Source organism: Apostichopus japonicus, chromosome 2, assembly GCF_037975245.1.
Source record: "Apostichopus japonicus isolate 1M-3 chromosome 2, ASM3797524v1, whole genome shotgun sequence".
NCBI lineage: Eukaryota > Metazoa > Echinodermata > Holothuroidea > Aspidochirotida > Stichopodidae > Apostichopus > Apostichopus japonicus.
In genome coordinates, this window is record NC_092562.1 from 4802519 (window position 1) to 4826155 (window position 23637).

At 36.6% G+C, this 23637-nt stretch overlaps 1 protein-coding gene across 3 annotated transcripts; it reads right to left on the bottom strand.

Annotated features, from left to right (window-relative positions):
* Positions 1–709: 709 nt before the first annotated feature.
* Positions 710–23306, bottom strand: LOC139975257 (U2 small nuclear ribonucleoprotein A'-like). 3 transcript variants are annotated; one of them, XM_071983025.1, is made up of 10 exons: positions 23108–23306; positions 17220–17260; positions 13505–13611; positions 11890–11968; positions 10701–10747; positions 10459–10561; positions 8026–8105; positions 7179–7257; positions 4984–5089; positions 710–1634 (listed from the first exon to the last, which is right to left on the bottom strand). In XM_071983025.1, the coding sequence occupies exons 1-10, from the start codon at positions 23187–23189 to the stop codon at positions 1543–1545; spliced, it is 816 nt and encodes a 271-aa protein (XP_071839126.1). In that variant the 5' UTR covers positions 23190–23306; the 3' UTR covers positions 710–1542. The 3 variants fall into 3 exon arrangements, with proteins under 3 accessions (XP_071839126.1, XP_071839118.1, XP_071839135.1); XM_071983017.1 differs by having other exon boundaries at positions 710–1637; XM_071983034.1 differs by lacking the exons at positions 17220–17260; positions 23108–23306 and adding an exon at positions 14794–14977 and having other exon boundaries at positions 710–1637.
* Positions 23307–23637: the final 331 nt, after the last annotated feature.

Here is a 23637-nt window from a genome sequence, read left to right on the forward strand (position 1 = left end):
GATTAGGCTATAAACGTCTTGTAGAAGTCGTCAACTTTGCTAAAAATCTGTTTAGCAAATTGGACGGTAATTATTTCAGGATGTATGTATGTGTGTATGTATATTAGATCCTCCTGCAAGCAGGAACTCGCGAAGAAGCCTTATAGGCTTATCAATGCCGCAAGCTGACCGAAGTCAGTCTCTTACATTCATATTTAACGTCCATAATTATGAATTGTTAATTGTCAACAACTCTGTAACTGGACGACATACATTAATCTGGGAGTGACTCGAACCGGGGACCTTATGATTGAAAGGCACCGGTGTTAACCACTGAGCTAACACTCCACAAGCTAACACTGAGCTAACACAAGCTAACACTCCACTGAGCTAACACTCCACAGGATACTTTCGAACAGTACAAGAATAATGATTGCAATGCTTTCCTGTAATATATTAGCAGCTGTAAAGTTGGCATTTCATACTTCGATTCAGGAAGGGTTTTGATGCCAAATTTTTAACAATGTAAATATGTGAGTGTTTATTACTTATATGATCTATCTATCCATCTATTCTATCTATATTTGTAAAGAATTGAATGGAATAGATTGACTGGGATTCAGAAAATATTTAATCATGATTGTTGCTTTCTGTTCTTCATTCGTTAGTTTACAAACAGATGAAAGCACAGATAATATATGCATGAGGCCAAAAATAAAACATTGACAACTTTTGTTCATTTTACAAACTTTATGTACAAAAAGGCTTATCGACGGACAACAAGATAGAGGTACTTTTCTGCCTCGATAAAATAGAGAACTCACCTTTTATTGCGGTTCGTACACATATTACCACTTGTTGTACGACTACCGTTAACATATCAAAAGTCATAAACCTTACTAAAATCATACAATTGCACAACAACAGCTATGGCGTTGTATGCATGAGATGACAAAGCAACCAATTTCTTCTTCGGTTACTTCTGGCATATGCTTATGAATTTACACTTCTGTCATATGCTTATGAATTTACAGCTCCAGGTAAAATATTTTTGCTAGCTTCTTTACTTGTTGTCAGACCACACTGGGGAGAGAGGAAGGTGTCTTATTCGTGCATCTTCGCATTGGAAGATTATTGTACTAATATATTCAGTCATTTGTATTTTCTTCTTGTCCACAACCAGCTGGCCTATATGCAGAGTACTTGTGGACCAACTATTCAACTCTCACATAAATAAGAATGTTAAAGACTACTAGAACTTGACACACATTTTGATGAAACTCAATAAATTAATGTTCTTCACAATCATTCTTACTGAACATAATATTATGGTAAGTTTTTACTTTACACATCTCATAACTGGTCGTCATTTCTGACCAGATTCCCAAAATGTAAAACTATATAAATCCTAACTCTCTATTGCATTCTCAGTGCCATTTATAGTAGAGGGGGCTGTTTCAGATTCCATTTCTCCCTCTTCCTCAATCTCGGTCTCATCTGAAGAGTATGAAAAAGAGAAAATCTTGAAAAAGACATTTGTGTGTCTTTCCATCTATCTGTCTGTTAATTTGCTTCTTGTTCTTCGACTCCATTCATCATCTCCTCCACTTCCTCTTCCTCCTCCTCCTCCTCCTGTTCGACTTCCTTTTCCGAAGCTGCTAATGAATGACATGAAAGATTAAAAAATATCTTACATTGATGATCAAAACTCCATGCCATACACCAAAGGGGTATATACCAGGAGAGTGTCCTATCAGGTTTCTTGGTTGCAGAGTTAACTTGGTTGCAGTAAATCAGAAACAAGGGTTTGCAGAATTTCCAGAGAAAAACCCCATCTTAAATTAGGATGTTCATTGAATTAATACAGGACTTGTGTCAGAGGATCATCTTGTTTATAAGTTAATCCTTTCACATTGTTTCAGCTAGAAATGATATTATATAAGAAGGATAGGCCTGCTATACACTAAGATTCTACGCAGCCAAGTATCTCAGGGGTGCATGGTAGCATCAACTCACTGAGTTTGGAGTTTGGACAATGCCATTCATCGCCTGTAGGATCACAAACATTTCTGAAATCAATCTTTAGCCCTGTGGCTAATCAGGTCTGCTCCATCAGACCTGATCTGTGGGTACTCGCCCGTTTTTCATTTTGTTTGATTTCAAGCAAGGCAGATGGTATTAACGGGGCTACTGCCATATCACAATCCTCTTAAATTAATTTCTTCTGTACAAATTACTCGCTTTTAGCAATAATTTGATCACACCTAATGACAAAAACAATGAGCAGTATCTGTTCCTTCCAGCTTACAAAATCATCTCCCTTCTTTTAATCTCAGTTAATCTCACGATCCCTGCTTCAAGGAAGAGGTTTTAGGTTCTTTTCTATTTTTTCAGCATATTGTCACACTTTATGAGCTCTATTTTTATTTTTTATGAAGTTTGTGAACCAAAAAAAAGAATAACAGAAGCTAAACATATCCTTCATAGAAAAAAATTGATTTTGCAGTCAACACGAGCAACATATGTTAAAAAAAAATTTGTCCTTTTCTTCCTCTCTCCTGTCAAAAACAGATCAAATGTGTGCACAGTTTGATATAACACAAAACATGTCTGTGTTTTTCTTGTCTCTACGACACTGCAACTTAAAGATAATGTCAACCATTATATTACTGACATCTCTCCCTCACTCTGGAATAGAAGCAAAAAGCTTGATTTTCCCTTAAATTATAATAAAACTCATATGCAGTATCTGTACTTTTCATTTTTTTCGACAATGTTCAAGTCGGTCCTCAGTACCCAATCTCAATATCTCACCTGTCTCGGGGAACAATTGGTCACAAACACGTGTAGTGCCTTTTCCTTTGTAGTTTGGACTTTTGTTCACAGACAACTGACTGTTTGTTCAATTTCAGTATTCTTTCTTTATTTGTTTGCGCTTGTAATGGAGCGGCATAACCACTCAAAGAATCTACCACTATTTAATAAGAATGGGCAAATTTCATCTAGGCCTCATGTGTAGTATCTTTCCCTTCAGTTTGCAATAAACTTACTGACAATAAGAAACTAACATTATAAATTCATCCTTAAATTCATTTTTCCATCTGACACTTTTGTTTCACTTCAACTGGTGCAGTACACCAATTTTACAGCCTTTAAATATAAACCAAGTTAATAATACAGACTGAATATTTCTCAACTGATCTTTTCTAACACTACCCCTCCCTACCATACCCGCTCCCTACCATACCCCCTGACCCCCCCCCACACCTCCCCCGCTACAACAGTTTCCTCATTCACTTATTCTTTACTAAACATTTTGGCAGAACTTTTGCTTCGGTTTTTCTTTAAATGCTCGATAAAGATGCTTTAGTAGCTATAGACCTTGTCTACCTAGAAACAATTGATTGTCCAGGGAATTCATTATGAATTAAACACAAATACTTAAAATTGCCAGTAAACAATGGTACAACTTCATTCAGTTCTCAACATGGCTTACAAAACTTATCTTCTTTTTCATAAATTCTGGCGTTGAAATAACTTTTCATTTGCAGTTATTTCTCGACTTCCACAAAGACAGATTAAATTGAAAAAATTGGCTTTCAAATCATTCTTCCGGTAGTATCTGTTCTTAGAAGATTTCTTGTCAGCCAATTAGACAATCTTATCTGTATATATGAAAACTTTCATCAAAATCATCTAGAAATGAGGGTTTTTCATTTGATTTCAAAAATTTGCAGATCAAGAACACCTCAACTTTCTTTGAACTCTTTTGCACTTTTTTTAAGCTTTTAAACAGTCTCACGAGTATGCCAAGAGCTTAAAACTAAAAACCATGACATGGAAATCACTGGTAATTTTCTTAATTTTCCAATTAACAGTATCACTAATGACACAGTAGTTTTAACCCATTCACCAAACCCTGTGGTATTTGAAAAGCAGCACCGAATTTTAAATTATTCCCAAATTTGGTGAAGTTTAGATGGTTTCATCAAAGTATTTTGTGGAAAACGAACAATGCTTATTTTATGACAGAGTTCAGAATTCCTATCGCTTCTCAGCCTTAGTGACTTCGCTCATGTGTAGTATCTGTTTAGGTTTGACTGAAGCAATCAGTCTCACCAATGAATATACAAGGAAATGTTATCCAATCATCTTAAAAAGATTAATTAATATGATCTGAAAGTTGTTTCAGTCAACATTTATCATCTTCAAATTACAATAGTCTTCAGGGCCAATCAGGTTCTGATATCCACACACCTTTGACTATGAATACAGAAAATATACTCAATACTAAGGGCACAAGGGGCAAATCCACCAAACAATCTGATGTCAACTTAATTCTTATTTCACCTTGTAAATGAAAAACTTGTTAACTTTACAGAGTCAGTTTATCTGCCACTGAAAATTTCATCTATTGGTTAAATCCTTAACAGAAATAAAGTAGCATATTGCAAAGCACTTTCAACTGAGTGCTTCAAAGGTTATTTACAAAGCATGCCATTGTTTTATACCATATTCTGCATTTTATTTGATTACCTTAGCTGCATGGTATCATGCTTGCCTAGCCACTTGGGAATAAAAGGGAGAAATTTCTGATCTGTAAACTGCTTAAGAGGTCATATAAGTATCAATTTGTTCTCACTTCATAACTGGGTTTGCGAAATTGACATATTTGGTTACATTTATTGATATTACTTGTGGAAGGCGTTAGTAACAAGACCTAGACAAACTCCTTTAAATCTTCTTTATTAAGAATCTACTTTAAGAGGGCCACAATAACACCCAATGCATGGAAACAAATTATCTGTACACCTACTGTCCACGACCTATCCAGGACTATTTTCAAGCCAAATATTTAATAAGCAGTTAAAAGACAGCTGTTTAAATCCCTTAGAAACAGAGACTTTAACTAGCATCATGCACACTAGATGCTTTAAATCAAACACTTGGATAACAAGTTTATGATCCTCGCATTCAACACCTTAGTGTCGATAATAGACTCACCTGCTGTGTCCTTCTTGGGCGCTTCCTTCCCAGGGACTTGACCTGTCCGTAATATCTGGTTCAACCGTTCAACTTCTTCAAGAGATTTGGCATTTGTAATTGCTTTCTAAATAAGGATGAAACAAACAAAAAAAATTGAAAAAAACCCACTAAGATAAAAAATAATGCAGGATGTTAAAATAGTAAACAGACTTCTTCCTTTTGAAGGTATTTCTGTATGTATCGGTCAAAGTTATCAATCCTACACAATAGATTATAAGGAAGATGGTAGTGCAGATGTGTCATGGAGACATGTAAGGAGACATGTAAGGAAGGAGATGCGTTGGTAATGAGACGCGTACGTAACCAGTCGTGATGGTAATGAGATGCGTAGCTAACGAGATGCGTAAGTAACAAGACGCTTAAGTAACGAGATGCGTAAGTAATGAGATGCGGAAGTAACGAGACCCACAAGTAACGAGGTGCGTAAGTAACAAGGCGCGATGGTAACGAGATGCGTAAGTAACAAGACGCCTAAGTAACGAGATGCTGAAGTAACGAGATGCGTAAGTAACGAGATGCGTAAGTAACGAGACGCGATGGTAACGAAGTGCGTAGGTAACGAGACGCGTAAGTAACGAGATGCTGAAGTAACGAGACCCACAAGTAACAAGGTGCATAAGTAACAAGGCGCGATGGTAACCAGACGCGTAAGTAACGAGACGCCTAAGTAACGAGATGCTGAAGTAACGAGACCCACAAGTAACAAGATGCGTAAGTAACAAGGCGCGATGGTAACCAGACGCGTAAGTAACGAGACGCCTAAGTAACGAGATGCTGAAGTAACGAGATGCGTAAGTAACAAGATGCTGAAGTAACAAGATGAGTAGGTAACGAGACGCCATTGTAACGAGATGCGTAAGTAAAGAGATTCGTAAGTAACAAGATGCGTAAGTAACAAGACGCAATGCGTAAGTAAAGAGATGAGTAGGTAACGAGACGCCATTGTAACGAGATGCGTAAGTAAAGAGATTCGTAAGTAACAAGATGCTGAAGTAACGAGATGAGTAGGTAACGAGACGCCATTGTAACGAGATGCGTAAGTAAAGAGATTCGTAAGTAACAAGATGCGTAAGTAACAAGACGCGATGCGTAAGTAAAGAGACGTGTAAGGAAGGAGATACATAAGGAAGAGAAAAGTAGGTCAATATTTCAGTGATCAAGTCTCTCATGGGTTCAACTAAATGAAAAACCAAGGATGAATACATATACACTACACCCACTACACTACATGGATGTCAAGAACACATTCTCATCCTACTGTACCTGGGAGATGTTAGACATGGAGAAATGACATAATTTTTAGAAGCTTTGTGTGTTGCTGCATTAAAGTTTGGTATTGTTCCAAATAATCAAAGGATACAATAGCAAAGTTTTATCTGATAAAGAAGAATTGGGGAGGCATTAGACATCTGCCGCAGCTCACATCTGCTTCCTGCTCCCAAATACCTCTATCGATTGGTCTTGCCAGCCATCCATACAATTCATTTTGTGGTTGCTACCACGCAGTGCCACCATCGGAGATAAGACTTTTGAAAACGTTTCCCTTTCAGAACTATTTGACTGCTCACAGGAAATTGTTCAAACATATATATAAATAGAAAGTTATTTGTAGTGTTTGCCAATGATTAATGCAAGGCTCATTAAACATTGTGAGCTAGAATACTGTCAAAGTTAACTATTAAACAGTTGTTTTAATCTAGGCCATCTAATGAAAGGTCGTCTGCTTAGTTTCAATGTGTTAAACAGTTCTCACATTTTTATTGCGAGGTGACTGCATATGGAGAGAGCTTTGTTTATCCTTGTCTAACACCTCCCTGATACCATATCCATTCATATATGACAACTCTGAGCAAGGAGGTGATGGGTAGGGTTGGGGTGGGGGGGGGGTTAGGAGGAAGTAGGATGAAGGGTGGAGAGAAGATAAAGAAACCATAAATTTGTCTCTAGCCAAGCAGTAAGAAAGATAAATTTACATTTTTTTATCCTATATTTGAGGCATTTCCTTCATAGGATTTTTTTCTCCTCAACCAATTAGCATTACAGAAAGCTCTTCAAATTTCAGTATCCATGAATGCAAGTGATAATTTATTTCCCTGATCATGTTAGTCATATCACCTTGACCTATTGCATATTCATGTAACCTCTGACCTCACCTTAATAGCAGCAATATCCTCTGGAGTTGGTCCTGTTGGTGTGGGTTTCTCCCCTGGAATTTCAGCACCTGGGACAAACCTGTGATGTTGACGAGAGAGAAAGAGAAAGGTCAAATACATTTGTTTCAATCTTTTAAGTTTGGGGATTAAAACGGTGGTGGGGATTAAAACAGTGGTGGGGATTAAAATAGTGGTCATTCAAGCATTCAAAGTGTAGTAAAATGACGCAGAGAATAGACACATCAAATTCTTACGGGAGTAATTTTGCAGTAGGCATACTATACTTTGATTTTATTTATATCGTTTATACCAAGCATAAAGCAATTTTTTTTTAAATTATTAAAAAGTTGCTAAGTTATGCAAAATAAAAACACAAACTAGGCTGCAAAATTATATAAACTATGTCAGGTTCAATCCTAAATGTGAGCTACTAATTCTATACCCAGTGGGTGTATATTTTCAACCAAGCATAAAATAACGATCATATAATTTCACAGCTCCAGACTGTGGCATAAGTTTGCTACCAAATCAGTGACGCAATAAGCTGTGCCAGGACCTTGAAACCAGCGACACAACTAACACCTTTTGTGACACAAGAATAAATCAGGACCCTTCAGCTATTAATCTTGCCAGCGATTAATCTTGCCGGCATCTTAGACACCCTCCGAACCAGTCGACCAAGTCCAAGTCAGTAAGCGGATAGGATGATCAGTTCCCTTTAATCAACCATCAATAGCTCGCATCTACATACAATCTCAGACTGCTGATAAATAAAGTCCTCCTGCAAATCTCTTGTCTCTCTTTCACCATATTAATATTGCTTCAATGACAGTAAAAACTGACTCACGTTTTGGATCGTTTACCGATGTCTTTAGCCAACTGTGCTCCCTTCTTGCCCTTGAATAATTGTGCGGCTGCCTCCCTCTCCTGTATAGAACAAAGATACCGCAGATTAACAAGAGTTGGTCTTGGTAGATCAAATTAATGTTATTTAACATGTATACAAACCTAAAGCCTTTTTCCTCCACCAGAAACATTTATTTTTCAATTATTACTTTGGCAATTAGCTGGTAATGTAACAAACACAGACAGATCAATACCAGAAACTTTTAATGCAAAGAGTTTCATTATTAAAATAACAATCACTTCCACTCCTGCCCCTCACACCACTCCCCGCCCACCATATATAGTGCAATAGTCTGCACTGCTGATGTTTAGTTATCAAAGTTCAATAGACTTTTTTCATTGTTTCAAACATTACCTAACAGTATATTATATATAGTTGACACCACGATATAAAAACCTTGCTATTGCACGGAGTTACTCAAGTATAACATTGATTCATAAATTTGCTACTTACCAACTATATAATATTGAACGATTCAATGATATTTAACCGACATTCACCTTTTCTATCAGATCACAATAAACCCAAAGACTTGTTCTGTAGACAAACTGCTTTAGAAATATATTGTTTGCAACTAACTACACACCATATTGTACATGATACTCAGCCTGTCTACCAGATACCAAAGAATCACATTGAGTTATTTATAGGCACATAGCTCCACAAACTTGCTATCTACAACATTTGGTCCAAACTCTAGTAGATATTGTTTTAAATGCAGGCAAATTGCACAGGACAGTCTTGCGTTCCATTTGTGTGGTCATACTCAGCAAAAGGCCTCCCTGGCTTCCCTCTACACTATATAGCATATCAATCTATTCAATGTTGTTAATATGAACTAAGATGACCGAACGATTGAAATATTTTATTCAATCAGTGACCTCAGAAGCCATTCCTACAAGTGATAATCTAATCACCACATGTGGTTTTCATTAAATACTCCGGACAGATGGCCAATATTAATCCCTGGTTGTAAAGTCCAAGTTCATTGACAGTGTTTTGACCTTGACCAATAAATATGATTGTACAACTGGAATGCTAACAACATTAATACTCTCGGGGGCCACCGACTGCCTGCAGTCATAATTACACCGTTCAACCACAGAGTGTGTGTGTACAGACGGGGGTATGTATGTAACAGGGAGTTGTCTAAAAAATATGTTAACAGAATAAGTACCATAAATTTCACCTCTGGAATAAGAACTTTTGAGACTGAATATATTCTTCTGCTCGAGTATAAAATAATATCTATGACTTCTTTGCTGTACATGTTGATAATTATGTTAAGGTGTTTATTATATGTTATCTATATATATGTTATCTAGCAGGCTTTGATTTGTTTTGCAAGACTTTTTATTTGTTTGCCAAGCCGTACGGATATCCTACCTTTAAGTTAGTCTAACAGATCTTTGTTTGCAACCTTCTTCCTATAGCCTTACAAAACTGATGGGAATTGCTTATTTGGAAACTCCTTTTATCTCTTGAACATGTTTTCAAACAGATGAAAGCAATTCCCCATAACAGCGAGACAGTGTTTTCACATGACCCTTGAAATCGGTCTGTATTTATTTGTGCACCATTGGTCAGCAGGAAATTGCACAAACAAGAAAACCAAGGCAAGCTTGATTCCTCTGATGGGAAAAGGAAATGAGTCCAACTGTTCTTTGGCTTCATCGCAAGTTCCGACAGGAGACATCTTAATTTGGTAGCGTTGGGAGGGCTGAAGTATATATGTGTGTCAAGAATTTAGGATGCATGAACTCCCTGTAGAGCTTGCAAAATGGGGTTTTGGCATAAATCTGGTCAAGTTTATTGCCATTGGATCCCAAATCCATCCAACAGCAATGAATGATATTACTACAGAAACAATAGTTTATTTAGACTAATGGAGCAACTGTTAACAAAATTTTGAAAAAAAAAATCCCAGTTTAATGTCTTGCATGTGTTTTAATACTAACGTGCAAACTGGGTGTCTCTGTACGGCAGAAGTTTTACAATTCAAAACGCTCTGGAGTCGACATTCATTCTTTGGTGAAACCTAAGTCAGTGTCCTAGTTGGACATTTTACTTTATTTTGGAATCAGATTTAGGGTCAGGTTTGGCAAATTTTACTGGCTACCAAAGCAAGCAAAAAAAAATAATACATATACATATAATGGTTTTCCTGCTATCATAAAATCAACATGGTCACTGCAATAAATGTGCAAGCATTTGTCTTCACTTTTTTTTGCATTCAAATGTTTAATTGTCAAAAAGCAATATCAAGACTTAAGTATTGGTCAACACAACACTCTGAAAGCACTTTTACACTCTCTTATAGTCTAATTTGCATATTAAGGTCTGTGCGGAGACTGTATTGATGAGAAACTTTACCTTTTGTCTTATTTTTCTGAAGTCCAGTAACTTCAACTGAGGAAGTTTATGAACGACGTAGAGTCTGTAATGTTTTTTACCAATGACTGGATTCCTCAGCAAGCTGAAATAAAAATGAAGATTTATATTAATTACTATTGCTTGCAGCATTTTCTTTTATTAAAGTTACATAAATATTCAAAGAGTTATGCAGTCTTATATGTTTTTCTTATTAATCACAACACCGACAAAGTAGATCTTACCTCAGCGACCTCAAAGTCAGAACGCTGGCCAGTGGGTCTATATCTCCCTGAGAGAGAAAATGAAAATTGTGAATTAATTTGCAGGAAATAATAAAACTAAATGCATAATACTTGTTAAACTATGAAAATGAAATGAGCTAACAATGTAATAGCTTAAAGACATTAAAAAGTGATAAATAGCCATAACGTGGTGAATATCCCCCTCATGAGTCATGGATGGATGACAATTCCAGGGAAACAGAATCCATGGCCACTGCTGTGTGTGGCTCTACTAAATCGACAGACCGTTCATCTTACGCCCATCAATCAAAATATAAGGTTCCATGGTAATTCAGTTTCCTTTTAAGAATCTTATCTTGACCATTAGTTTAGTACTTGAGAAGTCATGAGCATCATCTCATTGCCAACGTTAATATGTTAGCATTAATAACTATATACAATTATTACTACCTTTGAAGTTTCAATGTATCAGTGGATACCACGTGCCATTTCAAATAATGCTCCAAATCGATATGCAACCATGAACACCCTCCTCCAGGGCCAAAGGTACTTAATATACACGCCCCATTCTACCCCATACATGCCCCATTCTACCCCATCTTTCCTCCACCCTATAGTGATTTTTGCCGGCATAACCTGAAAGTAATAATAGCATGTCCCCCGGAAGACTTCACAAGGGTCCTTTGACTTTAGGGACTCCTTGACTATTGGGGAGTCCTTGAGGTCCTGAGGTCCTAATGCCCCATCTGTCTATTGGATATAATCTGGCCAGCACGGACCATATGTACGGAGCATGATATGATCCTTGCTCAAACAAGTCTAATGGCAAATAGCATGTCATAATCCATTCTGGGTCATTTACCTAGCCTCGGAGTACTTCGGAGAGGAGAGGTGGGAGAATGGGGAAGAACATGTTTAGCCTTGCTGTTACCACTACTAACCACTGAAATATTTGCTCATGGAATCAGGGGTCTAGGAATCCATACACCTTCCTTTAATCAATGAGTGTATATTATATATCTATATATATATATTATTTCACCTCTGATATATCCAACAATGGGTACAGTACATAAACCAGGACACAATCCTGAACAGTTGGCTACTGTACTGTATATGTGACATTAATACCATGTTGGATACAGCAGAGTTAAGTCATTTTAATATACTAAGTTACTGTATTTCTCACCAGTTCCTGTATCTGGTTATTAGTCAACACTATGGTCTCCAGTTTTGGAAGGTTCTCCTGTAATTTTTCGCCGAAACGACTGAAATGGGGAAAGAAGAGCAGAAGAAGAAAATAAATGACCAGCAATGATAAACGATTCTTACTTGTTCAAAACCAAAAAAAAGCTATCAGATCTGATAACTTTAGCATGTTTGACATCTTGAAAATATAGATAAGGTTGCAAATCGTGAGTCAAGGACATAATTTAATTGAACAGAATAATTGTAAAAATTAAAATGAGTGACATAATCTGGCATATGGTTACTACAGTATTGTGGTATGTACTGTAGGTACAGCATTAGTTACAGTAATTATCTGGCATATTATGTATACATATTTATAATGAAACAGTTATTATATTGTTTCATATAACCAGTGCTGTACAATGTGCGAAGAATATATTGACAAGTAACTGGTTTGAGTTAAAATATCAAACAGGTGTTGCACAAGAAAATGTTAACTCTTTTACTGTAACAACGGTAGTGAACTCTACAACATGATTTCAAAACAATTACTAGCATTAACTCAGATGTAATGTACAGTGGTCCTGTAAGTTTGCAGCCTATGCAGTGTTTATTAATATTTACTGTAGTTCTAACACAACAGTATGTTATACAACAGTATGCTCTGTTGTGGCCATTGTTACGTGTAATTTATGTACACATGCTAGAGTCATGATTAATTATTGAGAAGTCTATCTACGCATATTATTTAAATGAGATGAGCATGCCACCGAGGTGTCAAAATATCATCGTGGGAAAGGATGCTTGAATGGTTTCACAACTTTCACACCATAAAGTACATATGACAATACAGTAGCCATATACAGCCATATACAGTATAATACAGTTAAAGGACTAGTTCAGGTGTCACATGTTTATCTTAAATGAAAGAAGACAAAAAAAGAAACCCAATAGTGAAGAAATTATTCAAATATCTTTTTCCGTTTAGGAGATATTCAAGTTTAAAGTTCTATCTGATTGTGTAGAAACTGCTAAAATCAGACTAGCTGTGACGTCATATCCTCACAGTCCTGAAAAGTCTTTGTTATTTTATTAAAATATTTTGTAAGATTTTATGACTTACAGTACAACCAAAAGATACGTCAGGAGATCTCATATGTGTCAAGGGAAGTATTTGAGATTTAAGATCTGAAGAATGTTTAATTATATTTTTTTTAGATTTGTGGAAAAAAATGCAATTATTTTTGAATGAAATATATTGACACATGTTAAGGAAGTGAGGATGTGACATCAAACCCTCACAGTTAGTCTTTCTACACCAGTCATTTGCAAAGAAATTTTGAAATCTTCAAAGTGTGATATCTCCATAACAGAGAATGCTATCATGGTAGTTTCTTCACTATTCTGTTTGTCTTTTTAAGCTCTTTCATACAAGAAAGACATGTCAGACACCTGAACCAATCCTTTAACATGTGTCATCCACTAAATATATATATATACTGTGGAGGGCGGTACTTTAGTTTGTCAAAGCAGCCTTGCATACAGTAAGTGCACTATCAGCATCCAAACATGACAGACCTATGTATTTCTTGATTTATAAATAAAGTACCTACCATACTCTGTTGTTATTAAGAAGTAAGCAGTGCAGCCTCTTTAAGAGGGGAAATCCATCCAGTTTGCGGATCTCATTGTCCGAGAAGTCGATGGTGTCGAATTGGTCCTGCGGCAAAAGAACAGAGTAACAATCTAAAATACCTACTGTACGACAAGTCGCAAGTGATGACGGTATCTTTGTTTCTATGCTCAAACATGCAAGTCTTTGCCTTTTTACATTTTTTCCTTTAAATAAAATGGTTCAAACCTGTATTATTTTGGGTACAATGGAGAAATGTATCTCACAGGAGGCTACTACTTTACGTACCCTGCAAATGACTGCCTTCCTTCCATAATGGCACTTTCCAAAGTCTCATTAAAAACAATTCCATCGATTTAAAATTATTTCCGGCACTCTTCTGTCCATCTCCTTATGGCTGTACCACAAAACCCTTCTGAACTCAATCTACGTAATTTCTGAATCTTGGTCCGCACTTGTGCCCTAATATCCCAGCCACCTTTCCAATTTATCACTTTCAGTATCTTCCCAGAGGGGAATTTCTTTCCTATTGTCAATTTAAAGTGTATGAGCATTTCGAGTTATTAACCAAAATGATTTGGTTTTTAGGAAGTCTGTTCTCTAATTTAAAATTCCATCTATAGTATATATACTGAGATTGGCAGGTCTGTTTACTGGTCAGGGTAGCTTAACCATGGCTGGGTGCATGAGCAATGCAATGACCGAATTTCATAACTAACATTTTAGAATCTATACGAACACATAAAACATGCATATATATTACAGATCGTACAGTCGTACACACTACTGTAGTTGATAAATTCTGATACAACAACAGATATACAGGTATACTTCTTCAGCAATTTATTAGTACTTACCAAAAAACCACCCAATTACTAGCTGTGCTTTAAAGTGTACAGCATGGAGCTATCTGTTTATAGCTCCATGTGTACAGTAAGTGACTGTGCATTCATACTGTGCTTGAAGCCATTTCAGGGTCAGTCTGTGCCAAATCACACAGGGAGGTGCCTCCCATTGGACCATTCCACAATTTGAATTTTCCTAATTACAGCTGTAGGGTGGACTTGGAATTTTGCCAGTTCACAAAATGAGAAATTTGGAAGGTCTCATCAAGAAACACCCAGTGGGAGGAGAATTACGCTCCTTATTTGAATTCTAAAAGTAAAATTTTTGATAAAATTTTTGTTTGACTTTTGAACTTTGTCACTTGTTGATTCTCTGTTTAAAATTTAATTCAAATCAATTTTACAAGGATAGATACAAACACACCATTGTTCTACAGGAGGAGCCTGAATGTCGAGTGTTCTAAACTGACTTCCAACAGATGTGCGCCAAGGATGATGAGAGATGTAGAAACACTCCATTATAAGCTTCTCAGCTTCATACAACAGCAAACACACACAACTGGACCAAGACTATAAAACCAGTGAAGCACTGTACAATATCCTCCTCCTCCTCCCTGTAACAGTGACTTCAATGTACAATACAAGTAAGTCTACATCACAGGATGCTATTTTATCTATGTATGGAAGCCTCATCATTCACTGACAATTTAAGCTATTTACCAAGAATTAACAATGGTGCCTGACATAGAAAGAAACTGCTTAAAGTAATCCTTCATTTGAATAGTGTATTCAAACATATCCACAGTAAAGAGGATTTAACCATTTAAAAGAGGACAGTGGAAGTAACCAATACCATAGAATGCTCAGGAAATAATTCTCTATTATTACTAGAGCAGTTCCTCCTTCTCCCTTGATTCCATTCCACATGTTTTATTGATGCATTTTGTGTTTGGGTGGCTGGTTCACAATTATTCTCTGTCAAAATTCTCTACTCATCTATACAAATTGTAGACTTTAAGTACTGCCTAATCTTGTGAAACCAGAGTATTAGTACAACAGTACAGTACAGATGTTTGTATACTGTATTGTACATACTAAATGACTTATGCATACATGTACACTAACTATTGGTTTTAAGTTAAAACGAAATAGTAAGGGAGAGTTTCATGATCTTTCCAGACTAGTGAAATTCAACCACCATATTACTGCTGTGCACTTGGTACGACCTATGTACTTTGCACTTTTCCAACATTACAATTTACAGAACCAAAGGCAATATTTAAAATTTACATTTACATTAAATGCTGTGATTTCACCTTTTTTTTCTAAAGAAAGTTAAAAATTACAGAATATATATATATAAAAGCACAGTACTTAGTGTAATGACTTTGCACTAATGGTTTACACCTTTGTTGTTAAACACAGTTTTCTTGTTTCAATAATTATCGTTATCTCAAAGAGTTGCTCGATTTCAAACCATCACGAAAATTGGATGTTGTACAATAAAACTGGTGGACTGAATCGATAAGCTTGCTACAGTATAGTTTCATTATTCAGATACTTATTAACAGTATGCTGTAGAAAATTCTCTGGGCCCAGGGACATGCTTCTGAGCATGTGCAGTAATAGCAGTCTTCAGTAAAGCTATTGATACAAGGTGTTGTTCTCACAATGAGCCAGTGCATTAATTCCTTTGGGAAGTAATTAATCACTTAACTTGTGCAATCCAGAACATGTCTAACTAAATGAACTAGGATTTCTGTCTACATCAAACTTCCTTGATTACTTACAGTAGATCTACAGAATAAAATATTTGTACTTATATATAGTCTAACCTGAACCTATTGTCAAGCATATGATTCATTCACCTTTAGGCACTAATGGAGATTAGCTTAGCACACAAGATCTCAAATGATATGCCAATTAGAATAACTGCCTATGAAGCACGATGCTGCACCATCCTCAAAGATCTACTTACATAAGTGACTTGCCAACCCCCCCCCCCCTCCCAGTCACTTACCCTCAAAAAAAAAATCTAGTAACATAAATGTTGTCACAGACCTCCAGGTCCAGTCACTATGGATGCAAGGCTATAAAATGCAGTACATATGTATACAACAACACATACAAGCAATAGTACTTACTAACTACAGTAGAAGATGATAATAATAATAATCATTAACAATCATAATCATACTAATAATAATAATAATGATCATAATAATAATAATGATCATAATAATAATAATAATAATAATAATAATAATAATAATAATAATAATAATAATAATAATAAAAATGAAAATAATCATAATAATAATAATAATTATAATAATAATTATAATATTAATAATAATACTATAGGGCAACAATCTGCCAAGCATTCTAATGCGCTTTAAAATAAAATGAAACAAAACTGTGTGGTTTGAGCTCAGGTTGTTCATGGAACAAATATAAAGAGGGCAGGGACTTCATTCCAAAGGGTAGGTACTGTAAATGAAAAAAATGCATTCCCAGAGTGAAAAAGCAGGGTTCAGCCGTACAAATGGACCTCATAACTTGACAAACAGCCGCCACAGATCTCTGGTAAGATCTGTGTCATGACTGACCTTTTAAAAGAACTTCTCTTCCAAGCAAGCAGCCAACAGCAAAACATGCCATGATACATGTAGCCATGTTGCAGTAACCACTGATTTACAGAAAGGTTACCAATTAATGACCTCTGGTTACACCCAAGTGGCTCTTGGCTCTGCCTAAAAAGGGCCACTTTTCAGACACAAAAGTGGCTCGCTGGCACTTAACTTCACCCATGCATGCATATAGTAAATTTGAAAATAATATCACACTCACCAATGTAGCACCAAGGTTCTCTATCAGTGGAATCTTGTAACCTACAATAAGGACAGAAGAATCATTTTAAGTTATACACATGTGCAAAGAATAGGATACATCTGTGAAAACACACTCACATGGTACTAATGCAAATTGCAAAGATATGCATAGTACAGTAGTTGATACCAGAGTTCTGGAATCTGGCAAATAGTAACATTTTTGGAAAATGATAAGGGGGGGGGGGAAAGGTGGGGGGAATTTGTAACCTATTAACTGGCAAAGTGTGGTGGTAACATGTTTGAATTTATCTAAATTTTTAAGCCTGTACATCAAATTACATAATGCTGTATATCAAATTGATATATTAACACAGCATAATATTACCACAAGCGAGCAGATTCATCTCTACAGTACTTAGTGAGAGGCAGGGGCATCCATTATGGGATCAAACAAATGTGGACATAATCCCTTTCTAAAGTTACTAACCTGATACAAAGTTATTATTCCTCACCTTATTCCTTAAACTTCAACATTTGTTGCTTTTAAAGGATGATATGTTAAGTCTCTTCACCACCACGAACATCAGATATATATTTACATTTCATAGACTGTGCCAGTGTGCCATGATACCAAATTGGTATGAAAACTGTCATCGATACTTACAAGAGAAACTGCCATCAAAGTTGATCAAAATATGTAACATGAAAGGCTAGAAGCATTTATGATGTACATAGTTAAGCCTAGTTCGACAGGTAGTCTAAGTTAGATGATGCAATTTATGCTATATATATATTAGAAGTTTATACAGTAACAATGTTATAGTATAGTGTATACAGTATGCCGTCTTGCTCAAATAATTTTCACATCCTTTACTTATTCCAATGAAGGAATTAATTTTAGTAATTAATCTCAAATACACAACTACAGTACAAAATCAGGTGTTTTAATGTTCTCAATATACAAGTGCTTAGTATACCCTAGTTCAAATAAATGGAAGGATACGACTGAAGCAATGTAGCACTTGATCCTAAGCCAGTGTTAATCTTACCACCGCTGGTAATGCATACAGTCAAGGGACAAGGGACCTAGGTCACCTACTGAAGTGCATTGTGGTACCAGAGAGGTACACTTGCAAGAAAGTTTCATTATTGTACCCTAGATGTACTGTTGCAATGAAAGGTACAGTATGCCCAGGGAGTTGCTACTCTAAGATAGCAGCTCCCTGGTATGCCAAACTCAGTACTGTTACAAGGATTTTGCTGCTTGTGTCGTCAGGACGTTTGTGATAAGCATTCATACATGACTAAAAGTGCTCAGCAATTGAAACTTTGAATGGAAAGTTATTTACATGTAGTGGCAAAGGGAACAGGTAGGGGTGTAAACGCCGAAAATGCGCTCAACTTATGAATAACATTGTATCAAGGGAAACTGCTTAAAGCAGCATTTTGCGTCCTTTTCTATGGTTTTTCTCAACCTCACTGATTTTATGATGCCATAACGACATACATAACTAGCTTATCTATTCAAATGTTACTTCAAATGGTGGCATAAAAGTCGAAAAATTTACAACTTTCAACTTTGTTTTTCTCGAAGATATTTTCCTTTGAGATCCAAATAAACCTCGCCCATAATATGAATATTTAAAAGCTACGAATGTCATTGGCAAATACGTAATACAACATCATGCTTGATTTGTGTAGATTGTGTATGGCAGTTGTACCAGGGAGCTGTTAGAGTCCAGCTCCCTGGTTGTACAAAGTTACCAACTCGACGTTTTGAATCTATATTTAGCAACGGCTCATAACTAAACCTGCATCTCTTATTGGTTCAAACTAGTGGGTTGGGGGAACTGTATGCGATTAATATTAAATGTGTAATTTGTCGGACGACACTTTTCTCATTATCTGCAAATGTCCTTAATTACTCGCCAATGAATGCTTTTGGAAGGAAAAAACTTATAACTAATATCTTAGTTTGCTGTTTTGTGATTGATATGTAAAAAACTTGATGGAGGAAAACGGCGACAAAACGCAAAATGCTGCTTTAAGGTAACTTACGACAGGATTTTATAAAAGTTGTGAGCCTGTTTTCTTTACCTGGATTTGACATTCACAAAGTGCATATAATATCTTCACAGACACTATGTAAGGGAGTCATACCATATAGTAGTATGCATTGCATGCTATCCAGGCCTGCATATGGTAACTAGTCTACGGAAAATTCACCCTTCATAATCTGACAATCATTTTGTCATTGTATATTTGTTATATCACTTCAAGCCCAGTTGCCATTAGGGTAGGGCTGTGAGTTTTCGTTTAAAGACCTAAACGTTTAAACGGCCGATTTTTCGTTCGTTTAAACGTTCGCGAAATTCTCGAGAAATAGTTTTAGTACCGAAATCGGTCTTTTCCGACCGAATTTCGGTACTATTTTTTATTTTAAGAAAACCGAAATGTGAATTGCAAATACTGGAAAAAAACAAAGGTAAAGTTTCCATCCATCATTTGTTGACTTTGGTTTCTCCTATTTACTGTTCTTTTTGCAATATGAAAGTAAATTGCAACAAGAGAAAGCTTTTCTGCTTGACGACATTGTCAGCTACGATCGGCACACGCCATATACAGTACTGAGTCATGAAAGCTAGGCCTAACATTAGGCTATGCAGTTTCTTATATGCGTGAATCAGTTTGGTGACCTTGTAGTATTGAACTGACATTGGTGGCCAACGTTAGTAGTTGTGACAAGCACACACTCAAATGACGATATGCAGTTCAAAATAAATTGTCATATCCAACGTGTTTGTCCTCTTTGTGATGTTTACATTATTTTACTTCAATTTAACAGTAGAAGATATGGAAAATCTTTTCAAACACATTGCGCACAGTTCGTGTCCAAAAAATGATCGTTAAAACTTGAAACATTGGTACATTTGGTACATTGCGCAATCCAAAATACCATACGACATGTACAGCCACGCACACAGCTGGCCCAGAAGACACACCTAGCAGTGAGAAAACATTTGAACAGGGCTCTGTTAGTTGAACAACAAAAATGCAAAAAGTAACATTAGACCAATCACAGTCCATTATTCACAGACACACCTGGCGTCAGGGTTGAGCCAAGGAATACTAAAGGAGTGAAAATATTGCATATATGGCTCGAAATTACAGATGTTACCATTGGACAACTTTTCTTTGTGCGCTAATAGATTTTATTTTCTTTGTTAGTTTCCTTTCACTATTTCTTCTGTTGGTTGTTCGCTTACGTTGATGTACACGTTTCGAACTTAAACGTGAACAACTTTAACATTTGCTGACCAAATCTCTGCTTTTGCCAGCGATATTTTTTCAACTTGTACTTGAAGTGAAGACGGTAGATTCTCTTCACTCCTTGAAGAGAATTTTTTTACCGCCAAGACACCACCCGCGAACATGGCTAGAGCCTCGTGCAATTTGGTACCTTCAAACACTTTGTCAGCCACTACTGAATTTATTGGACCAATCATATTATAAAGCAATTTTTTTACGATCTCCAATTGATACATTTCCTTTGATCATGTATTTGAACAACTATTACCAAGTTGAGTATTCGACCCGGTATTGTCTGGTGGGAGAGTTCAACGTGATGGACATGTAATTATTTCGATCGAACATGCATTGACTGGATTATCTGCCCCGCCGCTGTCGGCTCGATATGAAGTACACTTGTGCCGCGATTCAGGAAGTTTTCACAAAAGGATAACAGCGTTGCAGAGGGCAAGCTATTCATGCCCGTATTAAAAAATCTGTTAGCGCCGATTAATCGGTAAGTTTTACAAAAAGCTTAGAGCAAGCAGTGTGTACGCCTTTAAAGCCGGTAGAAAATCTATTAGCGCAGAGTAATCTGTTATTTATACATCAGAAATGTAGTGCATACAAGCCATTCATATCGCCGGATACATCGGGGGGGGGGAACAATAGTAGGATTACGTTCGCGGTTTATGATTAGACTGATCGTAAGTTGTGTTGTTATTTCGCGTAGTAGACAAAATAAACACGGGAATTGATACACGATTTTTGCCAATGATTTAATTTTCAGTTGATATCATAGTTTCGTTTAAACGTTCATCAGGTTTTATTAAACGTTTAAACGATGTTTCGTTCGTTTAAACGTGTAAACGGCACAGCACTACATTAGGGGTCATTATAAAAAAGTATAGTTTGTTGCGGTAGAGAAATTTAAATGCGTGCTTTCATGGCGGACTGACTGGACGCATGTTTACCTGAGCTGACTCCAACAATTTTGAGATGTCTCGTTCCTGGGACACAAATTCTTAAAATCCTTGTTACACTACTGGGGTTGCAGAATCTTGGATTCGTAACAATGTTGCAATCTTGAAGCACTTTCAAGTGCTAACAAGACTTCCAATGAACAAAACTTGAAGTCAAATGATGACATAACTTTGCAAAGCTGTGTCCAAATAATCACTATCTATCAAGTAACTTGTGTTCCTTGTTTATACCCAATGTAAAGAATGAAAAAAGAAGATTTACAATTGAATTATTCTAGCAAGTCCTATGCTAGAACTTTCTCATTGTACTTGTTATATAACTTCTGCTATTTGCATTAAAACAAAGCGTAACAGCCTTTCACATTTTAACTGTGTTCACATCAAATGAATACTAGTAGTGCAGTACAAGACTAAGCCTAGGCTTCACCATAATTAATTGAGACCGGATATGGCTCCATTATTTGTGGACTGATGATACTGCAATGGAAATTTCGAAAGCATCAGTGGCAGAGCGTCCATACAGTCAGGGGGCGGATGCCCCCCCCTGACGGACTCAAATGGACTGCTGGCGCCCTTTTCAGCTTTTACCACTTACTTATTCGCGATTATTTACTTTTTTTATTGCGCTCTCATCTACCTATTGACATTTGTCACATTTTGTTGGTGTAACTTTCTGCCAAATGCTCTAACGGCAGACTTTAATTTATCAGCACTTCCGTTGTACGAAACTATTTCCAAGAACTACAGGGTTTTTGATCTATTTTTAGACAATAAGCCACACGCAGTGGCTGAAATAGTAATGAACACCAAACTTTAAGTCGGCATGCAGTGTACGTTATACGCCGCTCCATGATCAGTGTGTTGATTAGTGCAGTAGGTTATTGTTAGTTGTCACAAATGGCGATGACACCTATTTATTCTTCATTTATCTGCAAATTAGCAAGGTTTCGGAAAGGGTAATTTCCAGCGATCTAGGGAGTATCTTTACTCAACAAAATTTCTGTACGCTCCGCCCCAACGTGTGGTGGCGCTCCGCTTAGATAGTGTCGAATGCGCCCCTTCAAACCATTCTCGCCCCCCCCTGACCAATACCTAGCTCCGCCACTGGAAAGCGTCCCATTGTTTGTACAGATAGGCTCACCGAAATACATTGTTGATGTACATGTGGTTAAGTTCGAAGTCAAGAATAGGTCATAATATAAAAGACAAGTTAGGTTAATTGTACTTATTGATATTCCAAAGCTACAATAGGACTCGGAGTGTAGGATTAGGCCTCTACTCCCTAGTTAATACTAGTAGTGGTAGCCATGCAGTGCCGTGCCATTGTATATTATTACTATTAGGCCTACTACTAGTAGTAGCCTAGGCCTATATTTATATTTTCAACATTGCGCAAACTGTCATTGGACCATGCTACTGTAAATATCACTACGCGTTAGCTATTGCCTCGGCTATGTACATCACATGTTCTAGCGAAATACAGAATCGCAAAACCGATACCAACGCTTTTATAGTACATTAATAATGTAGAGCGTTAGGCTACATAACTTACAGTAATGACATGGTACAGCCTACGTTAGGCCTAGTCTGTTTATGTATCGTTAAGAAAATATCGTGACAACATAAAGTCTTATACCTCTCAAATCCAATTCACGGTCTCGAACTGCATTAATGTATTGCCCACACTGCTCAATCAAATCTGGCGTGAGTTTGACCATTTTGACATTTCTCTCTCTTTGTTAATTCGTGTCTAATTAAATCAGAATACGTAACGGTAGCGTTTTGATTCTGACCACATGGAAATTGCGCTTTTGATGTTTGTATGGAACGCGGAAAAGTGCAAGAATGCATTTTGTAATCTATTCAAATTTCGTACAACCGATGACTATAAACGCTCGAGTGAAACCACAACATAGGCCTACAAGAAACCAATATTTTTCAATGTTGTGAAAGTGAAAACAACGTTTTATCCCCTCATACTTTATTAGTTTTATCGTATAAAAGTGACCCAAGAACAAATTCAAACAAGAGGGCAATCCATGGAGTTGCAGATCTCCGAGTTCACTCCTCCTCAATGACCTAACCTAACCTAATCTAATGATTTAACGTCGGTGCCTTCCAATCGTAAGGTGCCCGGTTCGAGTCACTCCAAGATTAATGCATGTC

Coding starts and splice junctions, on each gene's coding strand:
- LOC139975257 (XM_071983017.1), bottom strand. CDS start 23,189: ATGGTCAAACTCACGCCAGATTTGATTGAGCAGTGTGGGCAATACATT. Junction 10,562..10,700: donor CTGACTTTGAGGTCGCTGAG/GTAAGATCTACT, acceptor TTTTTATTTCAG/CTTGCTGAGGAATCCAGTCA. Junction 8,106..10,458: donor TCAGAAAAATAAGACAAAAG/GTAAAGTTTCTC, acceptor TGTTCTATACAG/GAGAGGGAGGCAGCCGCACA.